General features: G+C 39.9%; 1 protein-coding gene across 13 annotated transcripts in view; it reads left to right on the top strand.

Annotated features, from left to right (window-relative positions):
• foxp2 (forkhead box P2) overlaps positions 1–17,389 on the top strand; it is a 156,053-nt gene that overhangs the window by 94,429 nt on the left and 44,235 nt on the right. For 8 of the 13 annotated variants that reach the window (XM_048156379.1, XM_048156377.1, XM_048156375.1 and 5 more), the window contains one exon: positions 25–202. The exons of the other annotated variants lie outside the window; for them this stretch is intronic. In XM_048156379.1, coding sequence (XP_048012336.1) covers positions 35–202 — 168 coding nt within the window. In that variant the 5' untranslated portion in view covers positions 25–34. The remainder of the gene's footprint in view (positions 1–24; positions 203–17,389) is intronic. 13 annotated transcript variants of the gene reach the window in all.

Genomic DNA, 17,389 nt, shown 5'->3' with positions numbered 1-17,389 from the left:
CCGGTGCCTCTTAATCACTTCTAGGTATTAAGTCATGATGCAGGAGTCGGCCAATGAGACAATAAGCAACAGTTCAATGAGTCAAAATGGAATGAGCAGCCTAAGCAGCCAATTAGATGCTGGCAGTAGAGATGGAAGATCAAGTGGGGAGACGAGCAGTGAAGTAAGCGCAGTCGAGCTGCTGCATCTGCAACAACAGCAGGTAAGTTGCGTCTCTCTCCCCCCCGTCCGTTGTCATCCACCGCGCTCTGTCTCTCTCTCTCTCTCTCCCTCCCTCTCTCTTCCTCTCTCTCTCTCTCGCTGGCTTCACACAAGACTCAGCAGGCAGCTATTTGACTGACAACCTTCAGTTGTGTACATTTAGACAGGAACTGGACTTTTATTGTTTTTTGCATTTTAGTGCTTCTTTAGTGTGGTGTTTATTTAAGGTTAGTTTTCGGTTGTCATTTTTAGTTTTGTGGCTGTGGTTTTTGACTTGTTTTGGAGGTGTGTTGGTGATCCTGTGCAGAAGTGTGCCGGCTGAGGCCGTGCATGTGTGTTTTGCGTGTGTAACGGGTGTGAAGTACGGAGCTTTGCTCGTGTGTCTTTGTTTGTGGCCACTAGAGGGCCTCCTCATTTGACTTCAGCACACTTTATGGGCTGCTAGGAAACCTTGTTCACTCCAGAAGCCTCAACTGACCGGTGCATGTTGTATTTATGTCAATGTGTATATATATGCATAGGGGCTGTGTGCTTGATTATTTTGACTTTTAAAAGCAGAAGTGTTGTGTGTATATGCTCGTGTCTCGGTGCAGTGAATGATGGGTTTGACAGCTCACCAAAAGAGCAGCGTGAGGTCAGGCTGAGCTCAGGGATAGTCTGCGGGCGGTGTGGAGTGTGTGTTCACTTATTCACTCACAAGTGTGTCACTGGATGTGAGTATGTGTCTGTGAAAACAGAATTTGTGATTCCTCAGTCATTATTTGCATCATTTTCAAGGATTTAAACACTTTGTGATGAATGTTTATACTCCATAAAATGCTTAAAATGACACAAATAAAAAGTTTAAAAACATATTTTTTATATTTCTAATTTATACTTCTAATTAATTTTTTTGAGTATTTAAATAAGCTTGTTTTTTCTTGCTTCATCTTGAAGTTTATAGCTATTAAATGACAGCTCTTTTTATTATATGTGTGTGTGTGTGGCTCAGTTCTGGTGACAGCAGCTGAAAGCAGCCCATGAGCCTGTGGGTAAGACAGGATCAGTGTAGCAGAGTGAAGTGTGTCCTGCGGCTCTTTGTGGGCCTCTCCGAACGAACACCCCCCTCCCTGGCCACCCTCTCCAGCTGGTGATTACAACAGCACCCCCAACTCACGGCCTCTCCTCCCATTCATCATCACACTGGCCGTCTCTCTCACTCTCTCTGTGTCTCACACACGTGTCTGATTGGGGTCAACCCCCCCGCTTTCTCATTACTGACTTCTGTTTTAACCTGCACACTTCACCGCGTGTGAGACAGAGGTCAGTGTTTGGTGGTTAACGGTATGCTCTTCAAAAGTGTTTTTGTAAACAAAGCCATTATTTATTACAGTTTGTTCATATTTGCGAATTGTTAGTAGTTGATGATAATGATGATTGTTTATTATCATTAAACCTATGAAATATTATAAAGAGTGTTGAAATGAACATCTCAATTTTAGTTTTATATTAATGAGTTTAAATGTGTATATTAAAAATGAATACATATTAATTTATTTGTTATTATGATAAATATAAACAGATTGTTGTTAATATGAATTACTTATTGTAATTTATAATGAATGTAAAAATAGAAGTTTTATATAAAATATTTTGTTTATATTACTGTAAACAAACAATTAGAAAATATAAAAATAGTAATGTTATAATATAAAAGTACAATATACAGTATACAAATATACAATACATTATTTGTTGTATCTAATGTATATAAATTATTTATTCTAAAATAAACTGTAAAAAGTAAATAAATATAAATTATTGACTATAAAATAAATTGTAGATTCAAATTTGTCTTGTGTTGACTACAATACAAAGCCAATAAAATACATAAGCATCTAACCAGAAGTATTATTATTACTACTAGTAGTAGTTATAGTAGTAATATTTTATCCAATATTAGTTTTCAAATAATCATTGTTATATCTATCTATCTGTCATATTTTTTTAAATAGCTTTTATATTGCAATATTAGATTAGATACAGCGTTGCAAAAAAAGCACCTAACCATAAGTATTAAGGTTGTTTATTTTTATTGTTATTATTATTTTTATTATTACTTATTGTTAGTTTAACAATAGTCATAAATAGTTTAACAATAACAAATAACATTATTACATTGTAAAATTAAATTTGTATGTTATGGTTGTTGTCACTTATTTTTAGTCTAACAAATAGTCATAAATAGTATAACAGTAACAAATAACATTATTAAATAATTATTGTAAAAGTTCATTTTTATGAAAGTTATTGTTAATAATTTATAATAATTATTCGTAGTATTATTCCTGTGTAGCTGAATATTACTTGAATATTTTTTGTGTTATCTGTCTTTAGATAATCTGCACTAAGAGTGGAAGAAAAGGGCAGTGTAAGCAGAAAGAGTGAAGAGAGGAGAGATAAGTGCCATAGAGACAGTGGAGAGAGTGACAATGTTTCACTTACAGAGAGCGAGCGAGAGAGTGCAGACAGACACATTGAAATGAGTGGGCCAGCTAACAGGCCTCGGGAGGCTTTTTAAAGGGAGGCCAGGTGCTGTTAACTTCACACACTTCCTGCACAGTTCCCTCTTACACACGCCACAGTCAGAGAATTCCTACACATCTGCCTAATAACCACCTAGATGTGTGTGTGTGAGTTAGATAGAGAAAAATGAAAGAGTCCAATTAAAAATAATTATTAGTTATTGTTAGTAATATTTTTGTGTATTGCCAAACTTTCTTACTAAGGAAAAAACACCTAGAAATTACAAATTTCTGGTGATTTTTTTTTTTTTTTTTTTTTTTTTTTTTTTTAATGATTATTTATTTTCCCTTCATTTTCTATCATTGATTAAGGCACTAAATCCAGACCTTGCACATTTGAGCATGAACTTTTATAGTGTGTTGTGGCTAATTTTTGTTTTGCCAGAACCTTTTTTTATGGAAGAAGTATAGCAGCGCTGTTTGTGACAAGAATGATTGCCAAGGCCATGGACTTCATTGATTGTAGGCTGTTGTTAAAGGAGCTTTTAATGTTGTTATATTAATAGCAGTGCATGTATACAAGAAGGTTTGCATTGATCTGTAGATAATGTGATGTGATATAATGGAGCCTCTAGATGATTGTTCTGGTTTAATAATCTGTGATTGTATGGATTTATAGTGTAGTTAGCCATAGTCTGCAAATGAGCTTCCTGTCTGGAGAGGAAGAACTCTAAACTCTAAAATCCACCGCCATCCATTTCAGCTTCATTCATCAGAATTCAATTATAAATTCTACAGGAGTTTATAAAACATATTTTCATTGGCTCTTGCTAGATTTCTGTTGTTTAACCCTCAATATGGTTTCTGCGCTTTTTATTAGCCACACTTCCATATGCATTTACGAATGTCATGTCCAGAACTGTTCATTTTATATTTTTTTCCCACCGCTAACAGCAATTGTTACAGGAAGCGGTGTGTAAGTCGCTGGCCCGGTGTAAAAATGACAGCAATTAACCCGACATTTTAGCTTGAGGAGAATTTAAGATGAGACGCCTGACAGCCAGTGTCAGCCATATTTTCCCCGTCTTCTTCAGGTGTAAGAGCAAATGAAATTGGAGGTAGTATCGCAGTTGAGGAAGCCACTTGGGGAGGAGGGAGAGGGTGTCCATGGAGAACAAATTATCTAAATAGGACTTATTTCGCACTTATTTACTTCATTTTCACAAAGATTTCTGTGCAAATGCAAGAAAACACTTGGAAAATAACCCGCAATAGACCATAAACAGAAGCATAACAGAGGAAAAAACAGTGTGCTAATTGATATTCAATGAGTCTGACTCCATCATCACCCCACAAACACATTAACACACATGCATGCGTTCAGAAGAGGTGGGAGGAGGCGTCTCTAGGGGTCCATTGACTGTCATTCAGGAGGGGAAAGTAACAAAGTAACACGGAGACGCCACACAAACAGCCAGTCTCGCTTCTGTCTCCCCCGCCGTCCACCGGGAGCTGCGAGTGCAACATCTTCAGGCAGGGTGATGACGGCTTTCGCCGCTCATCAGCCAAATAAAAGCCCCTCTGATGCAAATAGCGCTTTGCCCTTGAGCATAATTTAAAGCAGTAATCACCCCTGGAGTCTCTACTGTGCAGATAGCGAAAGCGAGGTGACTGTCTCATTTACACTCCAGCACAAAGAAGCTCATTAGCTTTATCACACCGGCCCGAGACTCCTCCACTACAGTGTGTAAATAACACACACACACACATACTGTTTCACCAGAGCCACCTTTCATAAAGCTCTCAAAAAGATCAATGCTAGAAACAAAGTAAAATGTGTTTTTTGCACTCTCGATGGTTTGCTGTTGTATTTTACGGTTACCATTTCACTATCAGCGCACATTGTAGACGTTGAGCTTTGACATATAGAGGCGTGCTGCCTCTCGCGATGACACTGCAAGATATAAGCCTCGCCGTGACTGATGTGCATGCTTGGTTCCTCCCCAGACAACAGCAGGCATTATTCTATTATCGCCACAGAGCTCAGATCCTGGAGTGGTCACTTGTGTTTAGGCCACATAACATGTGGCTGTATGGAATTTACAGTGCGCCTGCAGTAGTAACTCCATTTCCCATCGGCCTCTCCAGAGACCGGGCGAAATGTCAATCCGTGGCTTTGAAAGAGAGATTGAGCGAGGGACAGGATGAGGAGGAGGGATAGACAGAGAAAGGAACAGAGTGAAATCTGCTGGAAACAAACACTCATGAACATTGCTCATGCTTGGGAGGCCCTAGTAGCGTCATGGGGGCGAAACACAGGTCAAAGATGTGCACAGGTGAAACACACACGCCTTAGAGTTATAAACTGCAAAGGTTCCCATTTACCGGTGCTAAAGTAGTGCAGATTTTATATATATATAAAATATACTACATTTTTGCATCATTTCTTTTGTGCATTTATACTTTTTTATACATTTTATTTTATACTTTATATGCATAATAGTTTATTCTACATTTTTCTATAGTGTTTTTGTAACATTTATAAATACTCATGTACTTGTTAGTGTACTATTTATATATATTTTTTTTATTTAACTTAATACCACTTTATTGAATCAATAGTGGAGAAGGTTGGGGGCGAGTGGGTTATTAAGAAATGACATTTCCCAGATTCAGACTCTCCTTGACCCCAACCGGGCACCATGGCTCAATGTGTTAGCACAGGGGCTAACCATTAGGCCACAACTCTGACCAGCCGCTTGTGTTTAGCAATTACGTTTAACCTCTGTGTGTAAATAAAACTCCAGCAGTCGGTCGGTCAAGATCAATGACCACTTCACATCTCATTTCCTGCTGTTTTGATGTTTCCTAACAACCCTACCTGCGGAAATTAACGGCACTGAAATCTATAATGGCCCTCAGGGCAGAAGCCTCCGCCAGAGACAAAAGTGACGTACTTTCACTGTGGATTACACCATCAAAAAACTATTTAAAGAATGTGGAGCAGGTGCTTATGGGTAGTGTAGTTCATTGCCCAAATCTTGTGTGGTGAGCAGAGCAGTGAACCGAACATTATATTTCTTGAGGCAGGTGATTCAGAGAAAGGCCCCCAGAGCAAGGAATCTTTTACAGTTGCCTTGAACTCAAACGCAATAAAAAACATGGTGAGGAAACTGGAGCATCCTGAACCTCATCCTCCCAGTATCTCTGACAGCCTATGACACCACAAACCATTTAACAGAGCTTAAAAAGCTCACATATGCAGATGCCCGGCATCTTAAGCTGACAACCAAGAGGCAGGATTTTCTAGAAGGCAGCTTTGGAGCCTTGTGAATTTAACAAGCATGTCTAGTATTACAGTTTCTCTCCGGTTTATCCATGAATAGTAACAAATCAGCCTGTGAAACGCCTGCCTGGGGATGTTTGTATGTGAAGGTTTTCCGGAACAAATATTAAAATGATGTAAATCTGGTTAAGGAGTTGAGGGCTACGATTGCCAGAGCTGTTCTCTCTCCCCGTTCCTTCCCCTCTCCCTCTTTCTATTTACTATGCACAAGGTAGTCAGATGTTGCCACTCTTCCACTTGAATATTTGAATTCCATAATGCTGGAAGAGTGCAAGCGAGAGTGAGATCATATGAGTGGTGTCTGGCCTGGCTCATAGCTCACTGCCCCCAGACTGAATACATATGTAAGAGACCCTCTCAGCTTGCGGCTCTTCAGGGCTTTTCAACAAATGCTGTAAATAAGCCCGGCCTCAGCTCGCAAATACACAAGAGGCTTTTCAAATGCACGCATGTGTCACTTAGCCTCGGCTTGCAGGCTTTCTCAGTGGGTGTTATTTCTGGGGGCTCGTCCGGGTACATTTTTTATCTTTAAAGTGTAGGATAGATGCTGTATCCCCTCTCCGTCGCTGTCATTTAGGCCTGAACATCTCCATCTCAAGCCAGAGAACAGTTGGGAATGTTAGCACGTGCAAAGAGCAGGAACTAGCGGCGTACGGCACATTGTGCGTGAGAGGGATTGAGTGAACGCAGCGATAAGGAAATGCTGTTGTCGTATGCAAAACATGAATTAAGGTTGTGTGCGAGGCTTCATGCTTGATTTGACGCTAAGCTGATATTGCTTTCATGCTCAAATCTTCCAATGCTACTCCATTTCAATTGAAATGTGATTGTTATTGCTAGAGGTATTTACCAGAAGTTATTTGATGCATGAATTTGCCCACTAGGTATTTCCTCAGTTGTGTGGCGACATTGGGTACTTGCCTCTGTTTGACTGTGGTTCTCTGAGCAAAATAAGTTTAAGAAGTAATTAGCTATGTTGCAGTGATTTTTACCACAATTAAGTGGTAGATTAAGTGTTAGAGAGCTTTTATAAAACATCAGCAACAGTATTATGATTAGATCATAAGGCCAAGTATTTTAGTTCATTAGCTTAACTGCATGATTTTGGTTGTGCAAGTGTTGCCTATTTTGATACTTGGTTCATCCAGTCATATTTTATATCCAGAACTCTGTTATGTAATTATATGTGATACACTGGATAAATCCATTTTCGAAGTAGTGTATAAAACAAAGATTAATGGAGTAGGCATATGTTTTACAAGAAAATACTATTTCATTCTTTCTAATTCAGAGTTTCATTTTTAATTCAGTGTGTTACTTGTAATTTCTTTGTAATTATTTTTGAAATTTACTACAAATTTCAGTAAAAAATGGTTTCAACATAAATCCTAACCAAACTTTTTCAGTTTATACTTCATCTTGTATACATTTTATTATTATTTGTGGTTTACATTGCCAAGCACACACATTCTTACATTTAATTTTCTTTTTTGATGTACATCACAGTCACTTGTTTATTTTTAACTTTGACTTAATTGTCTAGTTATGGTCAGAAATGTTATGGAGGAAGTAGTGATGCTTTAGGGATGTTCATCAAAGCGTAGAATAAGGGGGGAAAGCGAAAGAAGGAGGGGGATTTCTCTCATGGTCGAACTAAGTGAACGACATTGTGATGAATTTTCTTGTTAGGAGAAATTACATCCACTAAGTTGAGCTACCTCAGCATGAAATTGAAAAAGAAGCATTTCTTGGCCATTTCCATTCTTGATTCAATGAAAGATGTAGATTAGCTGTTGGGAGGGTGAGGGAACTACAAAAGTATGACTTTGTTCACGCTAGGTTTGTGAAATAAACCTCGTAAAATGGCATATAGGCCCGTCACAGGGTTTGTTTACGGGAGCGAGTGTAGTCAGGCAGTTAGCCAGCTGATTATAGCAGATACATGGCATGTGGATACATAGAGCGGACGTGTTTGAGTGAACACGTATGTTTATCTGCGCATTGAATGCATCTTAATCGCCGCACATCTAGGGCTATGTGTAACAATCCAAAGCTTTTTGTAATCAGCCTGAAGAGCAGATCTGTCTCTCTCTTTCTCTCTCGTTGAAACGTTGACTGATAGGCGCTGTGTGTCAGGAGGGAAGATAACTCTACCCCAGCTCAGCTCACTCAAAAGGTCAGGCATGCACTGTAATTGGAATATTCACAAGACAAACGCCGCAGATCGCTGGCACACATAGCCAGGAGGGCCCGGGGCCCCAGTGCTCCATCAGCGGGGAGGATTGACGGAGATGCATTGGCCCACCACCAGCTAGATGTAACACTATTAACTCCACTGATCTGCGGCACAGCCCGACGCTCATTGAGATGGGCCGGGAAGATCCATCACCCGGGCTGAATGGACTACCGGCCCATTGCAAACTAATGACAGTTGAGCACTCAGGTAAATGGACTGAAAACAATAGTTTGTCTTCACCTGGAGTGGCTCATGCTCTTGTAACCCGATTCCATTTTGCGGTGATCATTTTTCCTGCACTATTGAAAAGCGATAAAGCCGGAGCACCATTTTTGAGCTTCCTTTAGCATGTTTTTTCAGTGGGAGTAGAAACCACATATTGTTCTACAACATGCCATTTGTGGTTACTGGTTAGTTGCACGGTAATCAAAGGTTTGTGCTTTATGTTGAAGGTCACAAAGGGGCCAGTCAACCTCGTGGGTACCAATGTATAAGAGCTCACCATGGACCACACACACATGCTCAGACATGTACTATTGACTTTCATATTGCTGCCAGGAGGGATGCACACAATTACCTACCTCTCTTTGTGTGAAGCTACACTCAAAAAAAATGCTGGCTTAAAAACAATAGTTGAGTTAAATAAAACTACCTAGCACAATGGGCAAACATGTAACCCAATCGCTGAGTTAAAACAACCCAGTTGCAGGGTTTGTCCATTTTAAAACAAACTTGGGTTGTTTTTAACCCAGCATTTTTTAGTGTAGTTCTGATTATTACAGACTAACCTTAAACATACATCTAAAAGAAAATGGTTTCAATTTTTAGAACAAAAGAGACATTATTTACTTAATTTAGGAATAATTTTCCAGTTGAGTGCATTAGGTTTTGCTCATGTGGGCAATGAAAATTTCTTTTTCTTTCTTTCTTTCTTTCTTTCTTTCTTTCTTTCTTTCTTTCTTTCTTTCTTTCTTTCTTTCTTTCTTTCTTTCTTTCTTTCTTTCTTTCTTTCTTAATTAAATCATATGTTACATATAATTAAATATATCATTATTATTATTATTTGTTGTTGTTGTAAATTATTATAATGTTAAGTCCATTGCAGTGGTGCTAATGTGGGCAATGTAAGTTTGAGTCTGTCTTTATACTTATTTGTTTGTTTGTTTGTTTTAAATAGATGCCATAAGCACAGTATTGTCTCTTTCACTCATAGGGACCTATTTTAACGATGTAAGCGCATGGTCTGAAGCGTATGGCGCAGGTGCACTTAAGGCATGTCCGAATCTTCTTTTGTTAGTTAAACCATGGAAAAAGTGGTCAGCGCAAAAGGGCTGTACCTAGTCTCTTAATGAGTCATGGGTGTGTTTTGGGTGTAATGTGCAATAAATCAATCAGAGTCTCATCTCCCATTCCCTTTAAAATCCAGTTGCGCTTGCACCATGGCCTTCTCCAGAGAGGAATCCTTTATTTTTAATGTTTAAAAGTGTTTGTGTGCTGCTGAGCAGAGTGTACACGCATTGTGTACCCGCCTATAGGCACATATTACCAACATGCCCTTTAAATAACAAAAAAAAAAAAGAAAAAATACTGCGCCATTGACTTTAGACCAGGTTTTTGTTGGTCAATGGCACAGTCATTTTCAGTGCCCTCAAAATAGCAATGCGCCAGCAATGCCCCTGAACACATTTCGTTTTCAGACCAGCACGCCCATGGGTGAACAGATGGGTGCTAGTGCATTTGCTATTTAAACAACGAGGCGCTGGACGTGAAAATAATAACCGTTTCGGGCTGAAACTAGCAAAAAACACTTGCGTCGTGTATGATGGGGCCCATAATGTTAAAGTTTACCACCTGCTCAGTCAACTGCAATAATTTCCTACCTAGGGCTACATATGTGTCCGTGTGAGACCCGTACAGTTTGTTTTTCATTGCAACTGTGTGTATTGCTATTGACACCCTGCACAAACACTTCTTTTGTCAATGAGACTGGGAGATTGGTGTCTCTCTTCCCTTCTGCAGAGAGTCTACACTTCGCCTCTAGCTGTGTACTCTGCTGTCTGAGCCTCTTAATAAGTTCTTGTCAACAACAAGGAGTACAAGTCCATTCGCTCACTCTGACAAAAGCTCTGTGCTACTCTTTTCCTTCTTTTTTCTTGTGGCCTCACTCTAAATAAAGTGTGGAGTGTGCTCTCTCTCGCCCCTTAATGCAACATTTATAAAGAGGTATTCCTCCGACCGTGTGACGCTCAGTGGCGTGGAACTGCGAAAAAGAGATGGATCATAATCACTTGAAAAAGAAGCCAAGTGCATCGAGCACACGCTAGGCAGCAGGGACTCGTTCGCTGCCTCACTCTTCCTTTATTTCATTCGCTGACCTGCACTAGTTTGCACGTGTTGATGGTATAAGTGAAAAGCAGTCTTCTTTCTTGGTCGAGGCTTTGTAAGGAAAGCAGATAAAAGGCCCAGTAGAGTCACCTTATCTAAACCCAGATGATATACAACAGTTGAAAGCGAGGGCTTTACCAAAGCCAGCCGTTGAGAAGCGGGGAGAGATCACATTTCATAAGCAAAGAAACCAGACAGAGATGTGCAGAAACAATGTCTTAGCTCCCAGAGAGATATAGAGGAGGAGAGGCACTTGGTTTCCGAACTGATCTGTGAAACCTCTTTAAGACGTTTAAGCATCTTTAAAATGAATTGCATGAGATTAGATGATACCAAATTTTACTCAAATCATACCGCTATGATACTTGGGTGGTTTCTTTGTAGCTCAGGTTGAAAGATCCTATATGAGGATATTCTCATCCTTGGATATGACTCGTTTTCCACAAAATTTGTTGTCGACCAGTAAAAATTTTGAATCCAAAGTACAAGAAATAGCATTGCTCAATAATAAGGGTGCCTTGATCCTTGGTCGATGTACGTATCTTAACTTCTTTGATCATATATGCATTTGCAAACTTAAACATTTGGTTTTGTGATATTTAATTATGAATTCTGCTTGTCAGCTTCAACTTGTCAGCTTGGTTATCAATTTATACAATCCTTTTTGCCATTTATGCCACTATTTCCCAACAAAAGTGTTTATGAGCTTATTGCTGTTGTAGTTTTACCTGTATAATTACACCTTTGTTTATTTTCAGCTAGTATTGCGAATTAAAATTAATGAATTAATTTATAACATTTGTTAAGGAAACTGAAATGAAATCTCAACTGGCCCGACTAAGTAAGTAGAAAAATCCTATTTGTTGAGCCCTGAATAGCACACCTCTCTTCGACAAGCTTCATTATTTTAAATATCATTCATAAACGGTTGTATGCTAAAGTTTAAAACTAGGGTTAAGTATTTGTTCAAATTGATTGATAGTAATAGTAATGTTCGTCTTACCAAAAGCAACTAATTCGAGTGGAAATTCTCTCGCTCTTCTCAGTACGTTTTGCTGGATTTCTATGGGATACAGATGTTGTTTTCAGTACGGGGCCCCTGCCGTCTAATTCCCTCCACAGGTTGCTGGCGATACTGTAAACTATTATACGTGGTCCAGTGCAAAAGTGCGGCGCGGATTTGCGAGAACCATCCATAACGATGTCTGCAGGAGGCGGGAAGCGTATGAATGTTTGTGGTTGCAGTGAACGGTGGAAGCCGACTCTGTTTGGCCTGTTATTGCTGGCACTGTTTCCTCAACAAGGACTGTGCGTTCACACACACACAACACGGGCAAACACACACACACATCGCTGTTGTCTGCGCATACACACTAACCCTGATGGGTCGGACAGACTCATGTTTTGTCTCCTCGCACTTGAAAAAATAAGTGTGAGGTTACACAATGAAGCAGATCTCTGTTTTCTCTCTCTCCCTCCCGTAAATGCCCGGCTTTCTGGGGTAGAAATGAGCGAATTCATCTCAAATTCACCAGGGAGGGCTGGGCTATGCCTCTGTGTTTACAGTGGCAGAAAGTTAATATAAATTTTCATCAGAAGGGGAAGTTTACACATATGATTCTATTTGTCCTTCATTATTAGCACCTGAGACTGGGCTGGGGAAGCATAATTGTCTACAGACACAGGCCAAATAGATGCAAGGGGAAAGCAAATAAGCACACCCCAAAATAATTTTATGGTTGTGTGTTACAATCCCTCTCCATGGGATCCTTAATCTAGAAAATCAATAAACAAGAAGCGAGCAAGGGAGATGGAGATGTGAGGCACAGAGCGAGGAAAGATGGGAACTGCGTACGAGAGATTGAGAGGAAAAAGCTGGAGAAGGAATGAAAGGAGAAAAAGAGAGAGCGCAGCTCACAGAAGCCCATTGTTCTGCCGGTTAGCTCGCGCTTGGCCCTGCAGCTGAGGAGCGTCTCCACGGACCGGCCCGCGAGCTGCACACACCGCTGATTTATTGAGTCATACATAAAAACACTCATTATTCCCACATCCTTTTCTCTTGTCTGAGAGGTATGGCGTTTGGCTGAGGAAAAACACTCTGTGTCTGTATCCACAATAACTGAGATCTATCTCTCTCTCTCTCTCTCACTCCCTCCCTCTCCTCTCCTCATTTTTTATTTGTGTCGGCTGCTGGAATGGATGCTGCGCGTACACTGCTCATCCTTGCTGGACATGTTGTGTCTTGGGGTGGTTTCCCACTTGAGTCCTTTTTAAAGAACTAAACTCAGACTGCACAAGTCAAAGTCATTTATTTGTTACAAACACACATGGTGGATAGGCAGACTTTTCCTTTAGTTAACCAGAAATGAAAGAAAAAAAAGTTCAAGAATAAAACAAGCAACAAAACACAGGAAGATATACATGCATGTTATTTATAATTAAATCTAAATCTCTTATTTATAATTAAGTCTAAATGAAAGCGACAAAATCTACTAATTAGTGGGCTGAAAAGTAAAGTAAGTGGAAAAAATAACTAAATTATCTTTGCATTCACAGTTTCTGGCCTTAACAGTGGATTTAGATCATATTTGATTTTTTTTTTTTTTTTAGATCATATTATTTTTGGTCTATTAAGTTGTTACTGGGTCTCCTCATTATCACTCTTTTTTTGTGAGTTGGACATTATTTTATTAATATTAAAATTATATTCTAAATATTAAATTAGTAATTAGATGATGATTGTGATGATTATTATTATTATTGTTGTTGTTGTTGTTGTTATTGTTATTAATAATTATTCTAAAAATAGAGCTTGTTAATCACTTTACCATCACTACTTTAGTTTATGAAGTTTTAAATATTGATATTATTCTTACAAAAACCCATCGCTTTGCTTCAGAAGGCCTTTATTAACCCCATGCAGCCATGGATATTGATATCTTTTATGATGGATGGATGGATGGATGCACTTTTTCGGACTTTGAAATCCATTCACTACCATTATAAAGCTTGGAAGAGCCATGATATTTAATAATAACTCTGAATGTGTTCGTTTGAAAGAGGATAGTCATATACACCTAGGAAGGAGTGAATTTTCATTTTTGGGTGAACTGTCCCTTTAAATTATATTAATTTATTAACCTATTTTTATGTAATATGATGACAACTGTATATAACGAATGAATCATCACTAATCACCGAACTAATAATACATGGCATCTAATATGGTCTGGTGGCATCTAATAATGGCGTTTGGTTCGCGTTAAAGGGGTTGTTCGGAGTGTTCCCTTAAAAAAAATAAATTCAGTTCATATGTAACATTTCCCGGCTACTAATTTGAACTCCATAGAGCCAAATGCAGCCTCAGTATTTGGATCTCAACAAGGCTGTCCAGCCACCTCGATAAGCCCTGGTTCACTAGTGCGCTAACACAGATCACAGCTATGGATGACCTTTGATAAAAGGCGGTCTGTTCCACCCTTGTGTCAGTCAACCTCCTCACAACAGAGGTTGGTACACTGTCCACAGACTGACCTACTGCCGTTGTGTGTCCAAATGGACCTTTAACGTGTTCAGCTGTCATTCATACTGACGTGTGCGTGGCGCTCAACGCAGGCCCGCCGCGGGGCTGTTATGTCCCCAGCGCACGTCTTGTTTATGAAATCCGTGCCTGGAGCGACGCTTTCTATTCATGAGTGGCCTGGCCCCTCATCAGACCCCTATGTCCTAAACACACTTACATAACAGATATGGTGTCAATATTTTGCTGTCGAGAGTGGGGCCCTATCTTTGCACAGGCTGCGCAGACCACCGGCCAATCAGCTCTGTTTGTTTGTTCAGCTTAAACTGTTTGTCCTTTGTTTTTCGTGGCAGCCGACTCCTGTCTGCTTGATAAGGGTTGTGCTCTCGCTCTCTCACTCTATCTCTGTCTTGTTGTGCGTGTTTTCCATAAGCCGAGGGTTGACGTGCCCTCTGCGACAACAAGCCCGGAGATCTTCTGGTGCACAAAACTTCCTGCAGAACGCATGCGGCATTCTAATCTAGAGTTGTTCGGAAAATGTTTTCAAGTCTCACGTCTCCAAAAAAAACATTTCATTTCAGTTACAGGCATTCGAAGTTCACAAAAACACCCCACCCTTGTTTATCCGAAAGTATTGTGTACCTAGCTTTCTCAAAAATGCAGATTAATCCACCGTGTTTCCGTTCTCAAACAAATCCACTTCCTTTTAGCTGGTTTTTCTCACCGAAACACTGTGTAGTCTTGTAATACGCTTGGTCACAGTTGCAGAGGCCGCGTCGACTCTAAAAGCTTGGTTTAAATGCTGATCCTGGGGAATGAGGATGCGTTTGTAATGATGTGCCAAGCTGCGACTGGCTGCTAATGCTTTTCATGCTTGTTTTAGCGCTGGGAACGTTGCAATGTATTCCTCATTACCCCTGTGTTAAGTCTAAACACAGACTGCCTGGTGAAAGGGGTGAGAGAGTTGACATATGTTTCTTTCGCCTGTCTCTTTTTCTCTTCGGTGATCTCTGCTTGGCTATTAACGTAGCTGAAGAACGCCTGTGTAAACATTCGTGTTTCTCCCCTCAGTTTCGTATAATAGTGACCGGTATCGCCTTTCCCCCTCGACCTCGCTATCTGAAACCAATTACGGCTGATCCATTTGGGCAGAATCGTATTTTCATAAGGATTGCAAAGCCCTCGCAATAATGTGTTTGTGCGCATGTCTTCCATGTGCGCTTCATTGTACTGAATGTGCAAGTTTGTTTCTTCCCCCCCTACCCCAGTCCTTAGAGATAGATATCAACATCAAATATGTTCCTGAGTGCCTTGTTATTTACGCTCCAGCCCAGGTTCTCCTTGAGCTCCTAGCTCTGAGGAATGTGATGCATTGTGCTGTTTATACAATGTGTGCATTAATGGATGGCAGCCTGCATTTCTTCTGCACAGCAACAAAACTTATAGAACGAAGAAAAGCAAAGCAAAGCAAGCAGCTTCCAGGCGTCCAGCAAAACTTCAGTGGTTGCATTGCTTTGTTGAATCTGGAAAGCACCTAATATGCCTTTGTATTGCATTCTTGTGTTTTTTTTTTTTTCACACAAGGGCAAATATAAGTAATATAATCCAGTGTTGTCACTAATAAGGAATGTTTTTACAGTATTACAGAACAAGGATAGATGAACATTTCAGCTGGAAACATTAAAGGAATAGTTCAGGCAAAAAGTGAAAGTTCTGTCATCATTTACTCACCCTCACCCATTATTTCACACCTTTGTAACTTTCTTTCATTCGTAGAACACAAAAGGAGAATTTTTCCTGGTCTGTCTTCCATGTAATGAATGTGAATGAGGACTGAGGCTCCAGAATGGGAAAGAAGTACCATTATAGTCCATATGTCTCGTGCCCTTTAATCTTTTTTTTTTTTTTTTTTTAGTCTTTGTTGTTATTCAAGTTATGGCCTGTTGGATCATTGAATTCAAAGAACCAGATCAGTCTGATTCAAATTCATCATATAGACTGATTTGGTGAACATATTTAATGAATCTGATTTGGTTGTTCATGAATTGGCTGTCTGTTTAGTCTGTTCTTTTCACAAAAGATGAACCATTAGGCAGTTGTGGCCTAATGGTTAGAGGGTTGACTTGTAACCCGAAGGTCATGGGTTCAAGTCTCTGTACTGGCAGGAAATGTAGGTGAGGGTAGTGAATGAACAGCGTTCTCTTCCACTCTCATTGACTGAGGTGTCTTTTGAGCAAGGCACCTAACCCCCAATCACTCCCGGGCGCTGCTGCCCACTGCTCTGGGTGTGTTCAATACTCACTGCTGTGTGTGTGTACTTGGATGGGTAAAATGCAGAGCACAAATTCTGAGTATGGGACACCATACTTGGCTACACGTCACGTCACTTAACAAACAAATCCGATTCATTGACAAAACCAGTCTAAACAATTAATTTGAATCAGACTTATCTGGCTCTGAAACTCATTTTGCAGCTTGACATTACCAGTTCTCATTCACCTCTATTTCACTGAAAAAAAAATATGGGTTTGGACTGACATGAGAGTGAATAATAATATCATGATTTAAATTTTTGAGTGAACTATCCCTTTAACTGTTCTAAACAAGTGTCTCACCCCCCAACACACACCCCCCTACCACCCCACCAGCGTTTATGTTCGTATTGGAAAAGCCATTAAATGTCTCCATCCGTGTGCTGTGGGAAGCGCCACTCTCCTGACCTCTACCATGTATTGAATGACTTCTTTGACTTTGTCCTTTTATTCATCAGAGGACAGTGAGTCTGTATCGATCGGAGCATGGATAAACATTTCCTCCTGTTAATTGTTGTGCTAAAGCCATTAGCCGACCACTAAAGCCACACAATCACAATCACCGCTTGGATGGGCGTGAAATCTCCCGCAATTTACAATCTCATCCACGCGGCCCAACTGATAATGAGTTGGCGAGGGTACTTATAACTCACTCATGCATCCGAAAGTACCATAACTAATCGATAAATGCATCCTTTAAAATGGAAAAATAAGGCACAATGAAGTGCAGAAACTTGCTCGTTGCAAACTTCCCAACTTCGGATGTTACTTGATTAGTTCAGAGAACCTAAAACCTTGAGTTTTTCCCAAAACTTAAGCAGTTAAACAAGTATGCCACATTCAAAGCTCAAAACTCTGGTGGTCATCTTTGCATTTGTTGTTGTC

This window comes from Megalobrama amblycephala, linkage group LG14, assembly GCF_018812025.1.
Source record: "Megalobrama amblycephala isolate DHTTF-2021 linkage group LG14, ASM1881202v1, whole genome shotgun sequence".
Taxonomy (NCBI): Eukaryota; Metazoa; Chordata; class Actinopteri; order Cypriniformes; family Xenocyprididae; genus Megalobrama; species Megalobrama amblycephala.
This window is presented reverse-complemented; position numbering and strand designations above follow the sequence as displayed.